Source organism: Lepidochelys kempii, chromosome 4 (genome assembly GCF_965140285.1).
Source record: "Lepidochelys kempii isolate rLepKem1 chromosome 4, rLepKem1.hap1, whole genome shotgun sequence".
In the NCBI taxonomy this organism is placed as follows: domain Eukaryota; kingdom Metazoa; phylum Chordata; order Testudines; family Cheloniidae; genus Lepidochelys; species Lepidochelys kempii.
Genome location: NC_136383.1, coordinates 136,187,558 through 136,213,096, shown reverse-complemented (window position 1 = coordinate 136,213,096; position 25,539 = coordinate 136,187,558). Strand labels below are relative to the sequence as shown.

The following is a 25,539-nucleotide window of genomic DNA, read 5'->3' as shown; positions in this document are numbered from 1 at the left end:
CTCTCTTAAAGAGCTCACATTTGGCAGCTTTCATCTTAATTCCATGCTTCTGTAGTTCTTACAATACGCTCCTTACATTCTCCATGTGTTCTTCAATAGTGTCACTGCGCACAAGGACAGCATCCAGGTAGGGAATGCACATCTCATCCCTAAATTCTGCAATGGGGAACACCCATTGTTTCATGTTCTCCGCTTAATTGGAATGGGACATTAGTCCGTCCTTTGCAAGGGATTTGAGTTCCATTGGCAGCTTTAAGGCCAAGCCCGTCTTCTATTTCCCATAACTCTTCAAACTTTCTAAGGTGTGTCCCTGGGAGATTATCTTCCACCCACCGACTTGAGACCATGCATACCTGTGCTCTAGTGTCCCACAGGGCTTGGCGAAACACCACATAGTGCATTTATTTCCAGCTAAATTAGCTATTCTTGTTTCCTGCTTCAGTGTAGGATGGCAAAGGTAGGCTGCTCCTGGTAGATCAGATGCAGTGCCAGCTTTGTCTCCGCTCTCTTGTGATTTTCCTGCATGACATCCTGACTGATTGTATTCATTACTGCCACATCTGAAACAGTGGTCACAAGTACTGCCTCTAGCAGCCTGCCTGCAGTCGCATGGCCTTTTCTCTGGAGCTGTCTGTCTGCCTGTCTGATCAAGCCATTATGACTTCTTTCGTCATGCAACCGGACAGCTCGTTGTAATATCTTCATTTTGGCATCCACTTTGAGTTAATCACCACTGGTCTTTAGTTCCATTATCTCATTCATTAATGAGTCACCTTGGGAGACTCCTTTCCCCTTGGGAGGAAGCGCTGCTTTACTGTATGCTGCTCTGTGTAGGGCCCTTGCACACAAGTACATGCTCCAGTCCCCAGCTTCTGCTGCTTCTCTACCTCCTCCCGTATAGCAGCATGCAGCATCTCAGTCAGGGTCTCCTCCGCAACCAGTCTGTCTTTTAAATAAAGTCACATCATGGTCTGAATATTAGAGAGAGAAGGTTGGTGAGATAATATCTTTTATTGGACCAACTTCTGTTGGTGAGAGAGACAATCATTACGCTCTTGAATGAACTCACACAGGAAAATGATAAAGGACAAAAACACCCTATCACCTACCTGTGGGTGACCACTTTTCACAAACCAGTCCCTCTATGTCTGGCCTATCAGTCCTCATCCTCAAAGGAAACCTACACAGCACTTTCAAAAGATGAACCTGTGGGGAGCTTAAATTCATAACTGCTAGACACTAAAAATCACAAACTGAACAAAGACACTGGATTTATGGCTTATTACAACAACCTGTAACCCACTAACCCCCTCTTTCTGTCCTATGACTGCAGATGTGTTAATGGGCCATTCTGCCTTGAATGGTCCCTTACAATATGTGTGCTAACTACTTATGCTAAACAATCTGTTCCACCTTGCATTTAGCTGTGATGCTGAGAGTGCCTTTGCCAGACGTGAAAAAGAGCCTGTGTGGCTCGAAAGCTCCAATAAAAGATATGACCTCACCCACCTTGTCTCTCTAATATCCTGGGACCAACACGGCTACAGCTACACTGCATACAAGTCTGAATATTGGCATTTTGCTGTCCTGCCAGGACTGACTGGAGGAACAGGTTTTGTACAAGGACACGCTCATATCTTAGGTCAGAATCAGCTTCTTTATGAGCAAAAAGAAAAGGAGTACTTGTGGCACCTTAGAGACTAACTGTAGCTCACGAAAGCTTATGCTCAAATAAATTGGTTAGTCTCTAAGGTGCCACAAGTCCTCCTTTTCTTTTTGCGAATACAGACTAACACAGCTGCTACTCTGAAACCTTCTTTATGAAGCAAAAAGTACTCTCTGTCTCAAATCAAGTGACCGGGCTAGGAAATCCTGAGCTGGCTCTTGGGAACTGCAGGTAAAGTTCAGTTGCATCTTTTTCCTGTAATAGGACTTTAAGATGTACCTCCGTTTTTGGCAGACTCAGATTCATTTTCCCTCCAAGTAGCCCCTGAGCCTCAGCCCAAGGCAAACTGCCCTGATCACAGCTTCCATGATCTCTGCTTCAGTGTACCCCTTGGGAATCCCACTTTCAGATGCAATCTTAGGACCCGAACCTACAAGATGCTGAGTGCTGGGATGTGAAGTCATTAGCAAAGAAGGGGGCTCAGCACCGTGCAGGACTGCGCCCTCTTTTTGGTTGAGTTTACCGTCAATGAAATCCCCGAAGCAGCGTGCTCCCAGGGCTGTTGTGGAGGAATACATACCTTGGCGTCTGTGCTTCCATTAGTTACTGCTGTTTTTTATTACCATAGAATGTAGGAGAAACAGTCATGGGCCAGGGCCCTGTTGCCGGCACCCAGTGCCAGAGGCAAACAACAGCAGGGGTTCGTTGCCCGGTGTGCGCCACCCAATAAACACAACCGGGTGGAGAAGCAAAAAAAGTTTATTTGCAGCTGCAAACAAGGTACAGGGAGAACAGAATCTCAAATCCTGCACCCCAGAGCAGGTCATTACACACACTTTTATATTTTGTTCTGCTACTGCACCACACATCAGCCAATTAAAACTTTGCACAAATACTCTGCCTTCCTTATATGATTACAACAATATTTATTTCCTGCAACCTCTAACAAGCAACTTAAACAACCAGCACATCCTGTCTGGCCTTTTAGCTGTCTCTCCTGTTACCTTTAACTTGGCGTCAGCAAACCTTACACTATGAGGCATTATCTGCGGCTGCAACATTGTTTTAAGAGCAAAAGAGCTTACTCAAACCAGCCAGGCCTGAATTCTATTAAGGGGGGTTAAGAAGAAGCCCTTAGGCCTTCAGCAGGGAGACCTCCTCAACCCTTATGGCCTTCCATCCCCTCGACTTAACTAGTGGCCGTGCCCTGGGGTCTCCAACAGCCCCATTGCCTAGGCCCTGTACAAACCCAGAACAAAAACATATCCCTGCCCCAAGGAGCTTCCAATCTCAGCATAAGACAAGAGACAACAGATGGATATAGACCGATGGGGGAGTACAAGGAAACAATGAAGCAATAGGGTCAGCATGACAGGCAGTGCTCTCTGCGCACCAGTGGCCGGACCATTGTCCAGTTTTTTGAAGGCTTCACGGCAGAGGAGAGTTTTGAGATGGGATTTGAAGGAGGACAGTGGAGGCAGCTTTGTGGATGTTTATGGGGAGCTCTTTCCAGGGGCGGTACTGCTACCCTTCCTTCTGCGCTGCTGCCTGCAGAGCTGGGACCTCGGTCAGCAGCCGCCGCTCTCTGGCCGCCCAGCTCGGAAGGCAGCAGCGTGGAAGGAAGGATGGCATGGTATGGTATTACCACCCTTACTTCTGGGCTGCTGCTGGCGGGGCGCGACCTGCAGAGCCAAGTGTCCCGCTAGCAGCTGCCGCTCTCCAGCCGCCGAGATCTGAAAGCAGCGCAGAAGTAAGGGTGGTAATACTGAGACCCCGCTAAAATAACCCTGTGACCCCCTATAACTCCCTTCTGGGTCAGGACTCCCCTGTTTGAGAAACGCTGGTCTCCCCTGTGAAATCTGTATCGTACAGGGTAAAAGCACACAAAAGACCAGATTTCAGGACTCCCCTGTTTGAGAAACGCTGGTCTCCCCTGTGAAATCTGTATCGTACAGGGTAAAAGCACACAAAAGACCAGATTTCAGGACTCCCCTATTTGAGAAACGCTGGTCTCCCCTGTGAAATCTGTATCGTACAGGGTAAAAGCACACAAAAGACCAGATTTCATGGTCCGTGACGCTTTTTTCTTGGCCGCAAATTTGGTAGGGCCCTATTGAGACCCAAGACGATGAGAGCTTGGACAAGAGTTTTGGCTGTGTGGATGGAGTCAAAAGGCCGTATTCTAGAGATGTGAGGCAGAAAGAATTGGCATGATTGAGACGTAGCCTGGATGTGAGGATCTAGAGAGAGGCCCAAGGGGAAGATGATGCCCAGGTTACAGACCTGAGTGACAAGTAGAAAGTTGGTGGTGTGGTGTCCCCAGCGATTGAGAGAAAGGGCATGGCGCAGAGGGCTTGGGGGAAGATTAGTCAGATCCACTCCCCCCCTGGACATTGTGAGCCACCGTTTTAGGTTCTGCAGGTGACCTTTGACCTAGAGCATCCCAGGTAAAGAGGAAAGCCTCGCGATGAGCTTCCCCCATGGAAAAACTAAAGCCCTGGGGGGTGAGGGGGTAGGTAACTTAACACATACTGTGTTTTAGTTGTGTTGAGAAATGCAGCTGGTTTCCCATCCAACAGTTGAAAGCAGAACAGGTCACGGCCACCAGATCCCTTTCCTTTGATGCGCAGTGCTTTGCTGATCTACTGTCCGATGGAAATGGTTCAACAACTGAGTAAGAAAGCCAGTTTGATCCACATTTTGGTCTTTTTCAAGCCAGAGATCATTATCAGCTTCCCTGGAGCCTGAAAGCCAGACCTCGGAGTGGAGTGCTGCACGGAGGGGTATAGACAGAGGTAGTGACCCAGGTCTAGGGTGACCATATTTCCCAAAGGGAAAACGAGACATGGCGTGGGGTTAGCCCAAGGCCCCCATCTTCTGGCATTGTTGCTCGCCCCAGCCCTGCCTACCCCTGCCCGAGTCTGCCACCCCCCCCCAAAGCGAGGCTGGCATCAGAGCTAACCCCCCACCCCCACATGTTCCTCTGCGCCTAAGTGATCTAAGTTGCGACGGCTGGGACAGGGTTTAAAAAAGGGACTGTCCCGGCCAAAACGAGCTACATGGCATGGGCGGCGGGTATCATAGCCTGGGGGAGGCTGAGCCTCCCCAAACAGACAGGTGTGGGCCCGCCCGCACTCCACCCCCAGTTCCCCTCCTTCTTCCCGCTCTGCTGGTGGCTCTTCCCCTGTGCCATGGCGCCAGCTGGGGCGGCGCTGCCCGGAGCTCCGGGGCTGGGGAGACTGGGGCCATGCTGCCCGGCGCTCTGGGGTTGGGGGGCTGGGGGCGCTGGCAAGGACCAGCGACTGCAGTGATCTGGGGCAGGGGGGGCAGAAGGCGCGGGGCCTTGGGCAGAATGAGCAGGGCTGGAGGCTAGCCTCCTCAAGCCAGCGGTTCACCCGCCGCCCATGCTGCAGGGTCACCCACCCAGGTCTGTAATAGCAGGGGGTGGTGTAAGTCAGGACTGAGACACATCGGCAGAGCGGTGTGGGTGCTCTACACTGCAATAGCAGGGGAACTGCGGGTCAGGATTGAGATGCATTGGCAGAGCAGCTGCGGGAGCCCAGGGCTGGAAAAGCAGTGAATGCTGTAAATCAGGATTTGACTAGGTTCTGCTTCCCACGGCAGGTGACCCGGGCTTCACTCGGGGTCGTGAGCCCCTTATTTTCTCTGAGCAGCAGATTGACTCACATGTCCATTAAACACTGCTGCGTCTTTGTTTTCTCTGCTTTCGTTTCCTTGGGGACACATTTTCCCAATAATATTTAAAAATCCCTAAATGTCTCATTGACTAAAAAAGGAAGCCACTCTGAAACTGACGTGCAGAGGCTGTTCTTTCATACGGGTGTACCCAAGAGGCCAGAAAAGCTTCCTAGAAGCCTTTATAAAAACGAGTTGTGGCACCATACGCCCAGGGAATTTACATAGCGTAGCATTTACTCTGCACCTATTGAGCAAGTCTGTGTTTAGGCATTTCAGTGTTTGGAGACGCGTTACCAGATGCCAGGTGGTGTCATCAGAACAGAGAAACTGCTCCACTGAAGCAGACAAATGGTCCCTGATGCAGTCAGTGGCAGTGCCAGGTAATTCAAAGAAAGCTGTAAACTTGCCTTGTAATACACCTGTGGTAATCCATAGTACTGTGCATCAAGGGAGCAATTTCTTCCTGACCCCAGCTGGGGATCAGCATATGCCCTGAAGCATGAGGTTTGATAGCCCTTTTATCCCAGCTAGTGCAGCTCAGGCTGCTGATCTTATCCATATAAATGTCTAATCCCCCCAGAGGTTTGTTTGTTTTTAAACTTACTAAGCTATTTTCCACAGAGTATTACTGAGGCATCAGTCAGTAGCATGGCACATTATGGTCCTTGGAGTTGATAAAAGGAGAACTCCGATGGAATAAAATTTCCGGCATCCTTAATCTACACTGGGAGGCTTTTGCTGGGGCTGTGTGTTATTCACTATAAGCTCAGCTAGAAAGAGCAGCATGCATTGGGAGGAGACACACTGTTAATAAATATAAAGGCACACCCAATCTAGGGTAAGGCAATAAACAGCACAGCCTAGGGATGGCTGTCTGGAAAGCAGCAAGTTCGAGAAAGACCTCAGGGGGGATAGAACGCTGGGTGCGTAGTGAATTAAAATTGCTACCATCACATGTGTATTCATGGAGTCTGTCCAGTTCCTTGTATAACTGGGCCCCACACTGGCAGCAGAGAGGCCAAGAACTGAGTGGTCCAAGGAGACCAAACAGCTCTCTCGCCCATAGAAGCTAACCCACCCAGGCCAAGGTTGAGGTTCATTTTCAAGGGTTAGCCTTGGTTAAATCTCCTGTGGCCTGTGCTGGGGATAAGGACTTGGCTCTCCAGATGTTGTTGATCTGGCCTCTTCCACCAGCCCCTAAGATACTGAGCATTACTCTGGGGAAATGGACTCGCTATAAGAATATGCACCATGGAGACCCATAATGCAAACGCTGTTCTGCAGACTCCGGCTTTTGCACTGAGACAGGTTCCTAGCACAAATCTCAGGAGCCAGAGCTACCTTACTGTGCTGGGGTTCAACTTATCTTCCTTTCACTTCAGGTATGAATGTGTTGGAGAGTTCTCCGTATGAGCCATTCATCAGGGGCTTTGACTACGTCCGGCTGGCATCCATCACCGCAGGTAGGTGAGCCGGAGCGCATTCTCCTACTTGTTGGCCCAAAGCAGGGTGCTCATTGGGAGCAATGCAATCCAGATCTGTGAGGGCCGGAATGACTAGGCCTCTCGCTGCCCCACCGCCATCTGTCGCGCTGCACGGCTCCCTCTAGCATTGTCTGTGCCGAGCATTTCCATGCTAAGCTGTTTAGACAAGAGCACGTCTTCAGGAGAGGCACTTTATATGTTTGGACCAGGGCCATAAAGAGCGAGGGACCAGGGCAGAGTTAGGCAAGGTCTGGATAGGCAGCCTCTGAAGCTCCCCCAGCTGAGGTAGAAAACACCATGACTCTGGGAGAAGAGCTCTGGCCAGAAGAATCCTGCTCTCCTGGTGCCCATCCCCTTCTGGGCAGAGCCGGCTGGCTGGATTTTTAAAAGAGATCAGCAGCCATTGGCCCCATTCAGAGGCCTCAGTGGAAGCAGACTTCTTTGGTAAATCTGGCCCCATGCCTTCCTGATGGGGCAATGGGGTCCAGGTACAGTTCGGGGCAGGGGCACCAAAACGGGGGGGGGGGTCTGGCCCCATTACTTTTAAAAGTGGGGGAGCTATGGGTTGGACTAGTTGAACAGGGGGTTGGACTAGGTGAACTCCTGAGGTCCCTTCCAACCCTGATATTCTATGATTCTATGCCCTCCCACCTTTTACTGGCCATAAGGATGAGCGATGGGGGGGAGTGGCAGAGGGGAGCGGGGCCTCAGGTGAAGGGGGGGCTGTGATGGGTTTCCCCTTACCCGGGGTTCCATTCGGAACTGGGGTACCTCTGAGTCGGTCTGACCCACCAGTCTGGGCTCCGTTTTCACTGCACTGCTGTGCAACCTGCCAAGCCCTCCCCCAGGCTTCAGACTGCACTTTACCAGCACACATACAGGTAGGGACATACCCAGCTGCAGCTACACATGGATGCTGAGATCAGCTCTGCATGGCTAGGCTCAGCTAAGGAACTGCCCAGTTACTCAAGTGCATACCCGCCCCCATTGAGGGTAAACCGCAAAATTGTACCATCTTGAGCTGCACAGAGATTTGTACAGCGTAAACTCATGAAATTGGCCCCCTCCCTCAATGTGGAGGAATATATGCAATAGCTTTCTGCCCCCTCCCACCCAGGTATGAATTCCACACACTGGTTTTAGACAAAACAAAACAAGTCTATTAACTACAAAAGATAGATGTTAAGTGATTATAAGGGGTAGCAAACAGATCAAAGCAGATTACCTAGCAAATAAACAAAACACAATCAAAGCTTAATATACTAAATAAATTGGTTATAAGTAGCAAATTATCACCCTAAATGTTGTTTTATGCAGATTGCAGAGATTCTTGAGGGAAAGCTACACTTGCTTGCAGTTTAAAACTCCAGTTATTCCTTTCACAGGCTAGAAAACTCTCTCGCCTGGGTTCAGCCCTTCTCCCCTAGTTCAGTCTTTTGTTTCTTAGGTGTTTCCAGCAGTCTTCTTTCTTGGGCGGGGAGACAGTGAAGAACGAACCACAATGATGTCACTCCCCTGCCTTAAATAGCTTTGGCATATGGTGGGAACCCTTCATCTCCCAGTTAGATTCCCATGCCTGGTCAGTGGAAAAACACTAATATTATGTTGGAGTCCAGTACCAGGTGACTTGGTCACATGTCTCTGTAGGGCCATAGCAGTCATAAGTCGGAGGCTGTTCTTAATGTCCTCAGGAAGGCTGTCTGGTTTCAATGACTCACCAAAGATATTTTTTGTCTTGATGTAGCATCCTAAATTTAGCAAGAGACTTGGCTTCTTCTTCCATAAAGTCTTCTCTAATTGGCATAAAGTCCCTCCTGCTTTGAGTCTCAAGTTGGCAGAGATGAAAAAGTTTGTCTTCAAATTCTTTTTCTTTGCAGCCAGGAGGAATTTCACTTTCTCTCTTTTATCACATAAGGAGATTCATGAGGTCTCAGATGAATTGCCTGATCACTCCTAGCAGGGATTCTCCTGTGAAAAGGGGATCATCTTCCATGCTCAAATCAAGTAGTTTAACAGTGAAATCAGAAAGATGTGGATATTCTTTCCCCCTCACCAATCTCTAATATTTGCAGATAATGTGATTTTTATCTGGTGGCACCTTAAAGACTAACAGATTTATTTGGGCATAAGCTTTCGTGGGTAAAAAACCACCTCTTCAGATGCATGGAGTGAAAAGTACAGATGCAGGTATTATACACTGACACATGAAGAGAAGGGAGTTACCTCACAAGTGGAGAACCAGTGTTGACAGGGCCAATTCAATCAGGGTGGATATAGTCCACTCCCAATAATAGATGAGAAGGTATCAACTCCAGGAGAGGCAAAGCTGCTTTTGTAGTGAGCCAACCACTCCCAGTCCCTATTCAAGCCCAAATTAATGGTTCTGCAGTTTCTCACCAGACTCCTTGTTGTTTTTGTGGATACAGACTAACACAGCTACCCCCGATACTTGATTTTTATCTGGTTTCCGAGGTCTCTCCTTTCCTTTCTGAGACAGTGTTACTCCCAAGTAACCACAGTATTAGTTTTTTGAAGCATTCTCCTTCATGGCTTTGTGCAGGTGTTGACCCTCCTCACTGGAGTAACAGCGTTGCTTTGTGCACTCTCCTATCCAGATTGCTATTCACTGAGACATTCCTATGCTTGAGATTCTGCTCTTTGCTTGCACTGGTGTACTTCAAGGGTGGTTTTGCTGAGGCCAATGGAGTTCCACCCTTTAGAAGTGAGTAGAGATAGGCCTTGGATGTCGTCTGAGGAGGTGGCGGAGTGGTCTTTCCCTTCTCTGCTCATACGTGATACAGGGTGGCCCCTTCCCCAGCTTCCGGGGTGGGAGCATGTCATAAAGCCTGAGCCTCCTCCACTGTCAAATGCTGGAGTATGCAGCGCCCCAGAAGCCTTCCCTAGCAACTGTGCAGCAGGGATTATGGGATGTCCAATCGAGGATATGGTTGTCATGGAATCCCAGTAGGCATCCTAAACTGTCAATGAGCTGTGGAGACACAGCTGCCAGCTGGTTCATCCCACCGGGCCTGGATCATGGCACTTTCGTAGGGCTGGGTGTTGGTTAGGGGTAAGCTCGCTGACGGTGCTGTACTCGTCCAGTTGAATAGAGAACTGGCCTGATGTCACTATCAGACCGTACAGTGTAACGACAACCAGGTGTGGAGAGATGGTGTAGGGTAGTAGTTAGAACAGGAAACTGGCTGGGTGTCAGGATTCCTGGGGTCTGCTCGCAGCTCTGCCACAGACTGTGTGACCTGGGGCATTTCACCTCTGTACCTCTAAAAGTGGGGAGTAATGGGCGCATCCCGTCCACTATCCTGGCCAGTATCCGAAGCTAAAGCTGGCAGAAAAATAATCCAGACAGGCAGAAAGAATTCCTTCCTGGCCCCTGGGGTGGTGATTTGACACTGTTGCATGGGGTTAGATGAACTTAGCTGAGGTTGTTTAGCTACGGATGTTATCGCTGCTCATGAAGTTCTCCAGCCTCTCTTTAAATCCAGCTCCACTCTTTGACCCTCTGGCCTTTGGAAGCTGCAAATCCCACAGTCTGGCTCCCTGCTGCATGGAGAAATATCTCTCTGTATTGATCTGCCCCTGACCTCACCGAGCAGCCCCCTTGCTCTCGGACGGACAAGGAGGGCAGGGAAGGAACAGATTCTTTCTGTAACTGATCTGCACTCAAATTCCCGCAAACTCTCCACCTTTCAAGGCTACCCTCTGCTGGCTTCTTCCCACGCTACCATACATCTCAACCTCCTGCTCCTCGTTCTGCCAGCACGGCAGCCTCTTTTGCTCACTCGTCCCTGTTCTCCCCCAAACCAACATCTCCCTTGCTGCCCCGTAAGGGTGGGAACCAACTTACACAGCCACGACCCTGTCCTCCGTCAGAACCTTTCTCAAAGTCGTCCCAGCTGCGACGCCATCCTCCGGCTAATGGCTGTGCAGGTGGCCTATTACCAAGCCACCCGTCTCTCTTGTGCTCTTCTCTTATGAAAGACTCTGATGCCTCTAATTTGTGCACTTTGCTGTGAAGCTATGTGACCTTGTGGGCTTGTCTCTGTCAGGCTCCCACCTCTCCCACCCCTGTTGTGTTCTGCAGACCCCTGTTGGGTCTAGACCCTGTTTAGATTGTGAGGGCCTTGGGCAGGGACTGTCTTTCATGGTGCGCTTTTTACAGCCGGTGGGAGAGGAAGGATGGTTGAGCAGTTAGGATGCTAGCTTGGGAGTCAGGAGATGCGGGCACAGATCTCTGCTCTGCCACAGACTTCCTGGGTGACCCTGGGCAAGTCACTATGTCTTTCTGTGCCTCAGTTTTCCATCTATACAATGGGAATAATAGTGCTGCCCTGCCTCACAGGGGTGTGGTGAGGATTAATATATTGAACAGTGGGGAGGTGCTCAGATATGAGGGTGTCTAAGGACCTTACACCCAGTACAGTGAGGCTCTAATTCTGAATGGGTCCTTTCAGTGCTACTGTGCCACAAACACGTGCTTTGCTAGTCTCCACAAACTCCAGCCCTGTGCGTTACTCCCAGTGAGGGCACAATAGTCTGAAATAGCGTTATTAGCACAGAGTCACAGGGAACTGGAGCTTTCGTTAAGCCCGTCACAGAAATAAGGGCCAGTCATGATGGTGTGGGGGGTGGAATCCTGGCCTCACTGAAGTCCATGGCAAAAGATTTCATCCAGCTTGAGCTGCCCTTTGGGGAAATGATACCAGTCACGCCCCCATTGTGCCTCGCAATGCACTGTAACAGGCCTGCCCACCTAAATGTATACGCCTCTCACAGCCCTGGCCAGTCCTGGGAGACCCACCCCATCCCAGGGGCTCAGCCCACCCTTCGGAAATACTGGCTTACCCAAATGGAGTGTTTGCACTTGTCTTTAGTGGTAGTAGGTTCTGGATGAGGAATTGCCAGCCTGAATCAGCCCTAATGTCCATCTAATCCAGTATCCCACCTCCACAGTGGCCAAATGCTTCCGAGGAAGGGGCAGGAAACAGCACTCTTTGTAAAGAACTCCTCTGCATCCTGCTGCGTGCTGTTCCTCAGATACCCACCGCTGGCATCATCTATAGCCCTCTGACATTCACGGGCATCTTCAGTGCTCACGGGCTTAGGCCCCACCGTGCCCTAGTCTGCCTCACAGCACTTCTGGCAGGGGCAGAGTTCATCAAATCACTTGGAAAGCAGTTGGACATGCTCTCTTGAAAGGCGCCACAGAGTAAAGTGTTGTGACAAACAATCTTAAGGAGGTCACTTTTTCACCAGTTTACAATATTTGCAGACAGCCTTCATTTGTCCTTTTGGGGCGTGTGGCGTGGCTTGGGGTGCAGCTTAGGCCAGGATGCCTGGGTTCCACTCCCACCTCTGCCAGCCACTGATTCGCTATATGACTTGTTTCCTCTCCCTGTGCCTGGGTGCCCCTCCTCTGTAATCTGAGGGTGGGGGGCAGTTATTCTTCTCCATCTCGCAGGGGAGTTGTGAGGCTTACTTCATGTTTGCAACAGGCTTTGAGATCCTGGAACAGGGCAAAGATTTAGACTTGTGGGGTTCTGGGGGAGCGAAATTTCCCGAGCGGTCTGTGGTGCGACGCGCATGATTTTGCAGAAGCCTGGCATGTGTGCGTAGCCATGACATGTTGCACCAATAGGCAGAGCTGGCAATGCCAGGAAAGGTACTGCCAGCAGGGGTGTGGGGAGCTGGCTCTGCCAGGTCCAGGATAGTCAGAGGGGCCAAGCATCTGGCACTGCCAGGTCAGGGATAATCAACGGGGGCTAGCTGGGGAAGAGCTGGAATTCACATATCAGGGATAGCCTGCAGGGGCTGGGGGAGGGGAGCATGGGGGCTGGCACTGCCAAGTCTGGGATAGCCAGCAGTCCATCCCCCGCCTGCTGCCTGACTGGCGCTTTCTCACCCATCTCCTCTCTGGCAGCAGCCCTGCCTCCCTAGCCGGAGCCACTCCTTCCCCCTCCGGAGGTGACAGCTTCTTCCACTGCCAGCTCAAGATCGGAGGGAGGGGGACAGGCTGAGTGGGGATGAGGGCTCTCAGCACAGCTGGGGAGGTGATATTTGCTTCAATCCACAGTCTTAACCTGGCCCGTACCTGGCCTGTGACCAGAAACTCCCCCTCCTTCCTGGAACAGCGCCCCCCACTGCACGTGCTAGGCGAGCTAGTTTTTTAACAGCCTCGTCAGGGCTAAATTATTAACCGCAGGGTGAATCCCAGCTCCTCTTGCTCCCCGGGCTCTGGGTTAACCAGGGGGCAGCCCCGCTGTCCGCCGAGGGCTGGAGGCCCCTCGGGGGCTGGTGTTGCGAAGGCCACCGCTAAGCTTTGTTGGGGTCTCCCGGCCATGCAGGTTCCGAGAACGAGGTGACGCAGGTGAACCGCTGTCTGGATGCTGCCAAGGCCTGCAACGTGGATGAGATGTGCCAGAGGCTGAGGACGGAGTACGTCTCCTTCTGCATCCGGCGCCTGGCCCGGGCCGACGCCTGCAACCGCTCCAAGTGCCACAAGGCCCTGCGCAAGTTCTTCGACCGCGTGCCCCCTGAGTACACGCACGAGCTGCTCTTCTGCCCCTGCGACGACACAGCCTGCGCCGAGCGCCGCCGGCAGACCATTGTCCCGGCCTGCTCCTACGAGTCCAAGGAGAAGCCCAACTGCCTGACCCCCCTGGATTCCTGCCGGGAGAACTACGTCTGCAGGTAACACTCGCGCAGCACAGTGGGGCCCGCCCCATGGAGGGCCTGGTCCAACCCACTGAAGCCTGAGGGGAGTCCTTCCAGTGACTCCATTGTGGAAGCAGGCCCTAAAGTGAGACCCTCTGCTCCGGGGGCTAAAGCAAAGGGTTGGCTAGGAGGAGCCCAGGGTCAAACGTAGGGTGAGATGCTCATGGTGCATTCTTGAGGCAAATCGCTTGGATTGTCCCCCTTTTGCCTCAGGGATGTATGGTAGCTGGAAAGCTGGGAGGTAAAGCTAATGTCAGGCTGTATTAATTGCATCTGTTGTCTCAAGGATCCCAAAGCAATTTACAAGCGCTCCCGGCTAAGCCTCTCAGCAGGCATTTGACCTTTGTTACCGCTAAGGGGTAAACTAAGGAACAAAGAGGTCCAGCACTTGCCCGAGGTTATGCAGTGAATCAGGGAGCAGTGCCCAACCCTGCTGACTGCAAGGTGCATGTCTACCCACTAGGCAACACCACCTCTCTGTGTAGGGAAACAGGAAGGAAGAGCCTCACTAGGAACCAGATGCTGAGCTCCTGTGCGTGACCAGGAGGGATAATGGGGAGGGGTGCACACTGTACCCATCACTAGCAAATGGGGTGGGGGCCCTCAGGAACTGTGGCAGACTGCAGGGCCATTCAGTGGCTTGCCTATATCTCCAGCCCCGCCTTTAACCCTAGCAGCATCAGCAAGGGAGACAGCGCCTGGTCACAGAAAATGGCTCTTGACTGAGACGCCCTTGGCAGGATTGGACTCGGTCTCAAGGCGTCTGTTTATAGACCTGCTAAGAGAAGTCAGAGCCGGAACTCGCGTGTTGTTCTCGCTGGTGCTGTTATGAAGAATGGGAAATAACTGCTAAGGGTGGGCAGGGTGTGTGTGTGTGTGAGAGAGAGAGAGAGAGAGAAACTACTGAGTTTTCCTGGGCCAAAAATAATTTGTGAGGGGTTGGTTTTGGTCCCTTTGTCATTTCTCTCCAGAGACCTCTATTAAAAGCCACAAAGCTTCAGAAGAGTTTCGCTGGAAAGGCCACGATGCACGATGTGTGCCAGGCTTTCCATAGCTGCCTTCTTTCAAGGAGGTTTATCCCTGCTCCAAGATGCCTTCCCCAGCTCTTTGGTGGAGTTGCTGCTTTTATGTGTCTACGCTGCAGTCCTGGAGTGCGATCAAAGCTTGAGTAGACATCCCTGAGCTACCTTGAATCTAGCTAGCCAGGGAAGCAGAAGCAGCATGAGTTTCAGCATGGATTAGCTGCCCAAGTAATTACTTAGTAATTACTTAATTGCACAAGCTTGAACAGTGTGATACAGTGTGGCCAGAAGGCAGCAGGAGAGTGATATAGGAGAGATATGTAAATCCCAGGATGAGGAGAAGCCTTATTCCCTGTAGAGGGAAGAAAGGTTTCTATAGATTAATTAAAAGCACCTGAAGCTAATTAGAGCACTTGGAAGCCAGTCACCTGATAAAACCCCCCTGCTTCAATCAACTGGGGGAAGGAGTTGGAGCAGTGCCGTGGCTGGCTAGAAGACAGACCCTAGGTAGAGAGACACCTGGCTTGTGCAGAGGGAAGGCAGGAAGCCCCACAAGCTGAAGGGCAGGAGAGGGAAGTAGCCCAGGGGAAGGAAGCACTAGTTCAAGTGATTTACCACTATCCCTAGGGCCCCAGGGCTGGGACCGGAGTAGAGGGAGGGCCTGGGTCCCTCCCTCTCCACTACCCTTCTCTGCGTTACTAGTGGGACAGTAAATACCCTAGTTCAGGGGCAGGAAACTGTGCCCTGAAAGTCCTCTTTCCCCCCCCCCGCCCCCGAAGAGGAAGTGTGGGACCCATCGTAATCGTACCGGCAATTTGCCACAACAGTCAGAGTTGAAGTCCATGTTGTTGTTTTACTGTTCTGGGACCTGGGCTAGCTGGGTTAAGCTAGCTCGGGGATGTCTTCATGAGCTGCAATCACACCCTGTGGAGGGCAAAGAGGTGCGCGCACGGCAGCCCGAGCTTTTTCAGAACGGGGACCAACTTCTGTCCCCTCATTCAGAGTTGCCAACTCCTGCGATTTTGTTGCTTGTGTTGTGCTACTTGGTGGTGGTTTTTGGACAGCCCCATCTGCTGGAATCCAAAGCTTGCGCGAGACTCTCACTTTTATTCATGAACGCTAAGTCTCCAGCCTTCATGACTGCAAAGAAAAGCTTGAAAATAAGTGTACTCCGAAGGCCCCCCAAATTAGAAGGCAAATAAAATGAACACGATGTTGTTATTTGCGCTGGAAGGGGATTTTAGTGGGGTTAGTTGTGTACTTAATGGGGAACCCTACCCACCATGTAACGGTGTGGCCCAATTTCTGTAACCCTCTCCCCCCCCCCACATCCTGTTCATCTAGCCTCCTGGTTCGCATCTCGCCCCTGTGGCACAGTATCTGCCATTAGAGAATGAATGTGCCATCCCATGTGGCTGAAAGCGCCTGGTCCATGCTTGGGCACTGCTGCACTGTAAGTAAATAATGATAGCAATCAAATGGATACATTCCAACTTAACCAAAGAGCCGGCAGTGGTAAAATTCTCCCTTTCGAGAATGCTGGTACTTTGCGTGTGATATAACGCCAGCCACTTCCTGGGAGGCAGTGCTGCCTAGTAGTTGGATCAGGATACTGGACATTGGCCCTCCTGGGTTCTATTTCCAGTTCTGCCAGTGACTTCCTGGACAAATCAGTTACAATGGGGATGATAGTGTCTCTTTCATGGCAGCATGGGGAGGGTGAAATTATGTTTTAAAAAATCCTTTTAGATGAAGGACACTATATGTACGTGGGCAGGTGTGTCAACACGTGTGTGTGTGTGTTAGTTATTATTTTCATTATAGCTACTTTCATCCCTAAGGTTCTCAAAGAACTTTACAGATTAGAGAGAGAGTTACTTTACCCACCCTGCTGCAGCTCTTTCTGGGGTAGAGCCCATTAACCACCCTGCAGCACTTGGCTTTTAAAGAGGAGGAATGACAAATAATTTCTCCAATTGAAACTGCAGGGGGAGCAGAACATAATTCCCCACATTGGAATTTCCACCATAGGAATTTTAATGACTGAGTGGCTAGACCCTCTGGCTTAAGTTTTATCTGAAAATGGCAAACCAGAGGAGCCAGCAGCCATTACTCCAGGTAGGTACTATAGGATTTCACACAGCTAGCCAGTGGATCTGAAATTTAGCAGTGTTTACTCCCCCCCTGGGGAAACACAAATAAGCTAGGCTGATGGGGAAAGGGAGGTGCAGAGGGGACTGTGTTGATTTCCTGGAGGATGGGAACGATTTCACAGCCTTAAAATAGCACAGCTGTTAATTAGCTAGTTCGTTGGTCTCCGAACGGATAATAAATGTATCCTCTGGAGCCAATGTCCGAAGCAGCAAGGAAATGTGAGATCCGGTCAAAGTCTGCAGAAGGCACAGAAACCAAAATGAGAGCCATGAACAAAAGCACAGCTCTTTAAAGAAACAGAGTAAAATAATACCGGATTAACCCCATTTTATACCCCGCTATAACCCCTTGAATTCAAAGTGATCCGGGTAGTCGGCAACCCTTGTGCACACACATGCTAGCTTAGAGACTAACCAATTTATCTGGGCATAAGCTTTTGTGGGCTATAAGCCACTTCATCAGATGCATGGAGTGGAAAATACAATAGGCAGGTATAAATATACAGCACATGACAAGATGGGAGTTGCCTTACCAAGTGGGGGGGTCAGTGCTAACGAGGCCAATTCAATTAGGGTGGATGTGGCCCATTTCCAACAGCTGACAAGAAGGTGTGAGTCTCGTTAACAGTACAAAAAGTAATTTTCCCTCTGTTGATATTCACCCCCTTCTTGTCAACTGTTGGAAATGGGCCACATCCAAGCTGGCTGAAATCCCACCAGCTGGTGGCTAAAGAACAACAAAAGAGTGTCATTGACTTAAAACGGTTGACCACTGAAATGTAATCACTCCAGAAAAGACGAGAGCTCCTATCCAGGAGAGCTACTTTGTCAGGGGAGAGGTCACCTTGGCAATAAAGTCACCTGGCAAGGGTCTCTGCTCGCCTGGGGGAGCTGGCAAGGGGAGGGTCACCTGGTACAGGAGTCTGGGTCTGTTTGGCCATTTTCAGCAGCTCACACTGATGGGAGCTGATGTAGCCTTATGAGGCAGTGGAAACCTGCCTTCCAGCCTGCCTTCTTGAGCCTGGCGGGGACACCGCAACTATATGTGAAAGGAAGTGTAGAGTCAAATACAGTAAAAGTCTTAAATGACTCCAACAGTACCACAGAATCTCTGGATAGAAATTCCATGCTTGAATAGCACGAGTATCGCAGTAGGAATAAACTTCTGACCAGCCTGGTGATGGTGACTGAAAAATGCTCAGGGTGATTAGAGATGCTACAAAAACAGAAAACCCAATAATAATGGGGGATTTCAACTATCTCCATATTGACTGGGAACATGTCGCCCCAGGACAGGATGGAGAGAGAAAATGTCTAGACACCATTAATGACTGATTCTTGGAGCAACTGGTCCTGGAACCTGGAAGGAGAGAGGCAATTCTTGATTTAGTCCTGAGTGGCGCACAGGATCTGATCCAAGAAGCTGAACCGCTCGGTAATAACCATAATGCAGTTAAATTTAACATCCTTATACGGAGGAAAATGCCAAAGAAACCCACCACAGTAGCTTTTAACCTCAAAAGGGGAAGTAAACAAAAATGAGGAAGCTAGTTAAATGGAAATTAAAAAGAACAGTCACAAGAGTAAAATGCCTGCAAGCTGCTTGGAAACCTTTTAAAAGCATCATAATAGAGGCTCAGTCTAAAGGCATTGCCCAAATCAAACAAAACGGTAAAAGCCTCCTCCCCCCCAAAAAAAAAAAACAAAAACAAACAGTTAGATACAAAAAGGCATCCTTTAGGAATTGGAAGTGAAATCCTACTGAGATAAATAGAAAGGACCATAAACTCTGGCAAGTCAAGTGTAAATGTATAATTAGGCAGGCCAAAAAAGAATTTGAAGAGCAGCTAGAAAAAGAAATAAACCAACAGCAAAAATAAAAATAGTGTATCTGAAGCAGGAAGCCTGCCAAACAATGGGGCCACTGGACAGTTGAGATGCTAAAGGAGCACTCAAGGAAGAGAAGGCTGTTGCGGAGAAGCTAAATGAATTCTTTTAATCGGACTTCACTGTAGAGGATGTGAGGGAGATTCCAGGACCATTCTTTTTAGGTAACAAGTCTGAGGAACTATCCTAGGTTGAGGTGTCAGTAGAAGAGATTTTGGAACAAATTGAAAAATTAAACAGTAATAAGTCACCAGTGTTGGACTGAGATTCACTTACTCAGCAGAAGGGTCTAACAAATCTTTATTAAGGCAAAACACTCGGCAAGTAGTGATCAATTTCTCACCAATGGGAAACTCATTGGAATGATCTCATCACAGTTGCCTCCAGCACTGGATAATTTAGTTTCAACTTTCCTTTGTTATACAAACTTATTTATAACTTTCAGTTATCTTTTGTTATGTATTGGTCTCTCATTTCCATGTTAACTCTCCTCACCCACCAGTACAGGTTTAGCGTTAGTTCAAACCGTTCAATTCTAGCTTTTTAGTTACTTTCTCTTTTTTGTTGTTGTTGTCACAAACATGATTATGCTTCAATTTCTTACACATAGGCAGTCTGCTTATGCTTATGCCATTAAATGTTATCAGCGCAGACTCTTAAAATCCACAGCAGGCTTCTGTCAGGCCTAAATATGCCTACACTCCCCACTGGGAAGCCATAAAATCCTTTCTAAAGCTTCATCAAAGCCTGCATTTCATATACTCTTCTCCTTCCCAGCTGCCTAACCAAGCTCCTATCCTTCTAAATCGATGCGATTAACACTGCTGCTAGTTTGACTTGCACAAAGCCCATTGGTATCCTGCATACTCACGGATTTTCCCCAATGTCGTATACTAACTCCTACCATGGCCCATTTCCCAGTGGATCCTACGTCACGTGGAATATTTCGACTCTCCTGCTTTAAGGTCCACAGACATTCTGGATGCCTTTCCGCTAAGGCCTGCACATTCAATGCAATTGTTGTATGACATGGCTTAGCTGTTCAGGGCAGTACCAGTCAGGGGGCCACCAACTGATACATTGTGGAACTCATGCTGGGGAACTGGGAAAAATTGCCTTGTCCTCTATTCGGGTAAGCTTTCTTGGATCTAAGCAGAACATTGGCCAGTCATAATAGCATGTTTGTGTCCCATATTGGAAGTGCCCAACCCAACAGGGTACACAATATTTGCCTTCTCCAGCTTTTGCAACCTTGGTTTGACCTTGTCCCCATTGCCTCATCCCTACTGTGCAATTCTGGGTTTTTTGCCAGCATATGGACCCACATGTCGGCAACGTACTCTGCAGTACATCACAATGACATAACCAGGTACCATGCCTCTTGGAACAACATGAAGTATCTAGGGCTTTCCGGCTCCCCCCCCACGTCCATGAAAGAATCCATGTTTCATCAAGCTTGCACCTTTTCTCAGCATAACAGACCATTGAGCAGCACCTAACCCTGCATCAAGCTCCTTCTGTTTTTGTCCATTGTTCTAGCATCTTCTCTGTTATGAACCTAGGTACTTCCCCACCTTGAATTTCCTTTTGTCCTACCTGTGTAGCTCCTGTATTAGGAAGCTGCCATCCCATGAACAGGTAAATCACCTTTGATACGTGAGGTTGGTTCAGGATTTTTCCCATTTCATTGATTGCTGCTTCGACTTCCCTAAACACCTGTCCTGTTATCCTAAAATCCTGAATATCCTTTAAATCCTCCCCTATATCCTCATTCTGTTGTTTATTTAACTTTAACAGATTCTGTAACCGAAATCTCATTTTCTGATTTTCCTCCCACAATACTGTGATATCCATATGAACAAATGCTGAAGTTCCCAAAGCTCTAGCTCCTTATAGGGTTCCTATATCTCTTTTATCTCCTTTTCTCTGCCTCAGTACTTTCTAAGGCCACCAAATTTCCTCCAATTCCACCCCATCCATCTAGCTTTTTAGTCACTTTATCTTCTCTTGGTCTCACAAACATGATTATTCCGCAATTTCTTACACATAGGCAGTTCTACTTATGCTTACACTGTTAAACATTATCAGAACAGATTCTTAAAATCTTGGCTTCTGTCAGGCCTAAATATGCCTTCTCCCCCAACAACCAGGACCAGATGCTATTCACCCAAGAGTTCTGAAGGAACTCAGATATGAAATTGCAGAACTACTAGCTGTGGTATATAATCTATCGCTTAAATCAGCCTCTTTACCAGATGACTGGAGGATAGCTAATGTACTGCTGACTTTTTAAAAAAGGCTCCAGAGGCAATTACAGGCCAGTAAGTCTAACTTCGGTACCTGGAAAGTTGGTTGAAATGATAGTAAAGTACAGAATTATTACATACATAGGTGAACATAATATGTTGGGGGAAGAGTCAACACGGCTTTTGTAAAGGGAAATCATGCCTCACCAATCTATTAGAATTCTTTGAGGAGGTCAACAGTCATGTAGACCAGGGTGATCCAAGTATGATATACTGTACTTGGGCCTTCAGAAAGCCTTTGAGAAAGTTCCTCAACAAAGGATCTTAAGCAAATTAAGAGGAATAAGAGGGAAGGTCCTCTCATGCGTCAGTAACTGATTAAAAGATAGTAAACAAAGAGTAGGAATAAATGGTCAGTTTTCAAAGTGGAGAAATGTAAACAGGGGGAGGGGGGAATATCTGTACTAGGACCAGTGGTGTTCAATATATTAATAAACAATCTGGAAAAAGGGGTAAACAGTGAGATGGGAAAGTTTGCAGATGATCTAAAAAGAAATATTAGAATTGGAAGAAGAATAGAGAAATACAGCACAAATTATTAGGGGCATGGAACAGCTGCCATATGAGGAGAGATTTAAAAAACTGGGACTGTTCATCTTTGAAAAGAGATGATTCAGGGGCAATATGCTAGAGGTCAATGCCATCATGAATGGTGGAGAGAAAGTTAATAAGAAAGTGTTATTTACCCCTTCACATGACACAAGAACCAGGGGTCACCCAATGAAATTAATAGGCAGCAGATTTAAAACAAACAAAAGGAAGAACTTGTTCACAAAATGTACAGTCCATCTGTGGAACTCATTGCCAGGGGATGTTGTGAAGGCCAAAATTATAACTGGGGTAAAAAAGAATTAGAGACGTTCCTGGAGGTTAGGTCCATCAATGGCTATTAGCCCAGATGGTCAGGGATGCAACCCATGCTCTGGGTATCCCTAAGTCTCTCACTGCCAGAAGCTGGGACTCGGTGACTGGGGCAGGATCACTTGATAATTGCCTTCTTCTGTTCATTCCCTCTGAAGCACCTGGCATTGGCCATCGTCAGAAGATTGGGCTCGATAGACCATTGGTCTGACCCAGTATGGCCGTTCTTAGCTATTCACTTTAGGTCGTTTAGGACATAAGTCAGCGAGCATATCAGTGGGCCTATTTATATGCAAGTGCAGTGAATGCAGCAAGTTAAGTAGCGGTGACATTTCCCTTTACGCTCTCTGTCCAATGCAGGTCCCGATATGCAGAGTTTCAGTTTAACTGCCAGCCTTCCCCGCAGTCTGCGACTGGCTGCAGGAGGGAGAACTACGCTGCCTGTCTGCTGGCGTACACAGGAATCATAGGTATGAGGCTGTGCCCTTCTGTTGTTTCTCCTCTTCTCTCTCACCTCCCGTTCTGGACCATTGCTCGCCACTTAGATCAAATGAGCACGCTCCATGTCCCTTCTGCCTCTTGCATCCTCACTGACAACAGAGATTCTGCAATCAGAGCTCCTCTGATAATCCCGGTGAGGATGCCCATGAGCCAGATGAGAATCCAGCTTGCTCTCCCATCACTGTGCTGGCTCTGCAAGGCTAACAGGTAACAAGTCACTTGGGTGGGTCAGCAGAAAAAGCAGATTTGACTCAAAGGGACCCAGGAAGCAGATCCCAGGTCTGGTCCTAATGGGTGAAAAGGTGTCACTCCTTAATCCTCACCTGAGAGGTACCTGCCCATGCTCCGTATAGTGTACAGTACATGATATCAAGATATTTAAAGATTTCGTGTTGAATGCTCCCAAAGAACAAAGGCAAGCGTGGCATATTTTTGGAACATCAGTCCCCACTCCCCCATGTTTCCAGATCCTGAGCGTCCATGGATTGGCAGTCCCAGGTCATCAGGCAGACCCCGTCTGCCAATCACGTCACAGCCACCGCTGGTGGAGCCAGGTATAAACCACCTTCCTCCACGCCCCTCCATTGGCTTCAGAGGGCTTTGGCTCAGGCCTGAGACGGGAGCTCTCAGTATAGCATGACTCAGTCTGGAAAAGCCAGCTGACTGCTGCTGGAGCCTGGGAAGTGGGCTAGGGAAATGGGGAGGAGAGGCTAGTCTGGGCATATCCTGAACTTTTAGAGACTATGGAGCCATTCAGTATTAATCCTCCCTTACTGGAGCCTTGACCTGTCCATGGCTATGGGTAAAGTCTCTGTCTGAACAAGACTGTGTGGAAGTCTAGGGTTGCTGCGTACCCCAGGGCTACACACCAGGCAGACTAAGGACTCCAGGAAGACCTACAGTGTTGTAGCACAGGGAGTGAAGTGAGGGTGTAATGTAACTAGCTGAGTGCCTCACCCTGGCCTCTAACCGTGGGCTGTGCTGGGTATGTGAACAGAGCAGAATCGACCTGGAAACATGGCCAGGAAAGAAGCAAGGTTCCCCATTTCTTAGCAGGTCAACCACAAAGGGAAAGAGGTCCTGGCAGATCTAAGGGGAGCAGCGTGGAACCCGCAGGAACGTGGCTGAGTGGGGGGAAGGTTTGCTTTGGGGAGCCCGTGTAGTTTGGGTTCTCAGCTGGTTCCTCCAGTAACAGCAGCCCTGCTCCGTCCTGCTTGGCAGGTAGTCCCATCACGCCGAACTACATCGACAACTCGACCGCCAGCATCGCGCCTTGGTGCACCTGCAATGCCAGTGGCAACCGCCAGGAGGAGTGTGAGAGCTTTCTGCGCCTGTTCACCGACAACGTCTGTCTCCGTACGTATCAGATGGGGCAAGTCCACTGTGGGGCTGGGGGGCTCCTGGGCGCCTCTCGCAAGGGGGACGGAAAGGCCATGTGAAAGGAGGTCCTGCCACCAGCTTTGCACCTGCCGGGTGGTAGGTGGAGTGGTCAGAGCATTACCTGTGCCTGCCCGCCCCCAGACATGTCCCCTACAGGCTAGGAGTGCTACACATGACACGGCTAGCCTTCGTCCTCGTGCTGCCCAGGCAAATTACAGCTGCCCCGGGGCTCGCTTGGGGTTCCCAGTGCCCTCTCACCTCCGGCACATCCACGCTAGACAAGCCGGACTTTGGCCCTTCTGAGTTTTCCAGGAGCACCGAGTACTCCCAGAGACAAAGCCATCAAAGGGCAGGAGGGGAACTGAGACGTGAAGTGAAGTGAGGAGCACCGAGCAGGGCAGTGTCAGCCCTGGGATTGGATCCCAGCTCTCCGGACTCCCAGTCTGGTGTCCTAGCCATTGTCCTGTACTAGTCACAAGTACACTTAAAATGTAGCCCAAGGAGAGCTCAGCGGGCTTGCTCTATCCCTCGCCAGCACGCCGCCTGCTGGACTGTTTTGTAAAATGGATGTCCTAGCCCTCGAAACAGCTCGGAGAAGGTGAAGTGTGAGGCTGTCTGAGTTATGTAGACTGGCTAGAAACGTCTTTATAGCCCTGGAAAAGACAACAAGCGCTGAAGATGTCAGAATCCATCAGCGTCCTGAGACGACATGCGCTCCATCCAGCAGCTACCGGCGAGGCCCTGGGACTGTCACGCTTGAGAAAACCCGACAAGGGGGAACATTTGTGCCAAGAGAAACTAACTTCACCAGCATTTTCCTGCTCTGCTGTTACTCTGGCCGGAGAGGGCTGCGTGTTTCTCCTCTCTCAGCCAGGCTTTCCCATCAGCGTGACCCTGCGTGAAACCACAGCCGTCCTGTGCTCAGATAACGAACGCATCACCAAGTCTGCGTGGTGGCTTCTCGTCAGGACCTGCGAGGAGGCAGCCGCTGGGCTGTGAAGCCGCAGAGCACCATCAGGCAGTGGGCAGAGGGCTTTATGCGAGGCCATGTATTGACGGCACGGTGTGGCATGGTGCATGTTTAAGAGGGAATCCTGTGCATCCTCTAGCTGGAGAGAATCTGCAGCTGGCTGCCGGGCTGAGCGGCCCACGTGAGCTGCTCCCATACAAAGCCTGAGCCTTCGAGATGCCGTGAGGGCCCGCAGCTCCCATTGCCCGCTGGGATAACCGCTGCTGTAAATGCATTATGCCCTGATGTTACTGCATACGTTCTGCTGTGAGCGATCGCCTTGCTGCTCAGCATGTGCCAGCCCCCATGGCTCTGCCCAGGAAAGAGGGAAGGTTCCATGTTGATTTTATGCCCCATCCAGTATCGCTCTTAGGTTAGCCCCCAGGGCCCGATTCCCTCCGCTCAGCCCCTCATGGAGTCGCTTAGGCTCCTAAATGCCTTTGAAGATCTGGGCCTAACTCCTGGCTGAAATCGCTGGGTCTAACGCACTGGGGTCAGTGGGTGGGGGATGCCAGGGTGCCAGCATTGCACATTTCCGTAGGCGACTCCACCTGGGGAAAAGCCAAGGGGAACCCAGCCTACCGGGCGCTTCCCATCCACAGCTGGCTCTGATGGTCGGACTGCCCGCGGGACTTGGCTGTGTGGGGCAGTGGAAATGGCTGCCAAACTTACGCACTCCCACAGAATCCGGGAGACCATGCCTAGCCTTTCTAAAGGGCATTACAAACCTGACTGAATTTGGCCTCTCGGCACCCCCCAGGACAGTCCTCCCCATTTTTACGGGAGGGGAAGCTGAGGCTCAGTGCAGGTAAGTGGCTGGCCCGGGGTCACAGAGGGAA

At 49.9% G+C, this 25,539-nt stretch overlaps 1 protein-coding gene across 1 annotated transcript in view; it reads left to right on the top strand.

Annotated features, from left to right (window-relative positions):
- Positions 1 to 25,539, top strand: part of GFRA4 (GDNF family receptor alpha 4) — a 132,159-nt gene that overhangs the window by 96,724 nt on the left and 9,896 nt on the right. The window contains exons 3-6 of the mRNA XM_073342976.2: positions 6,748 to 6,828; positions 13,212 to 13,557; positions 22,171 to 22,280; positions 23,533 to 23,667. Of these exons, the coding sequence (XP_073199077.2) occupies positions 6,748 to 6,828; positions 13,212 to 13,557; positions 22,171 to 22,280; positions 23,533 to 23,667 (672 nt within the window). The remainder of the gene's footprint in view (positions 1 to 6,747; positions 6,829 to 13,211; positions 13,558 to 22,170; positions 22,281 to 23,532; positions 23,668 to 25,539) is intronic.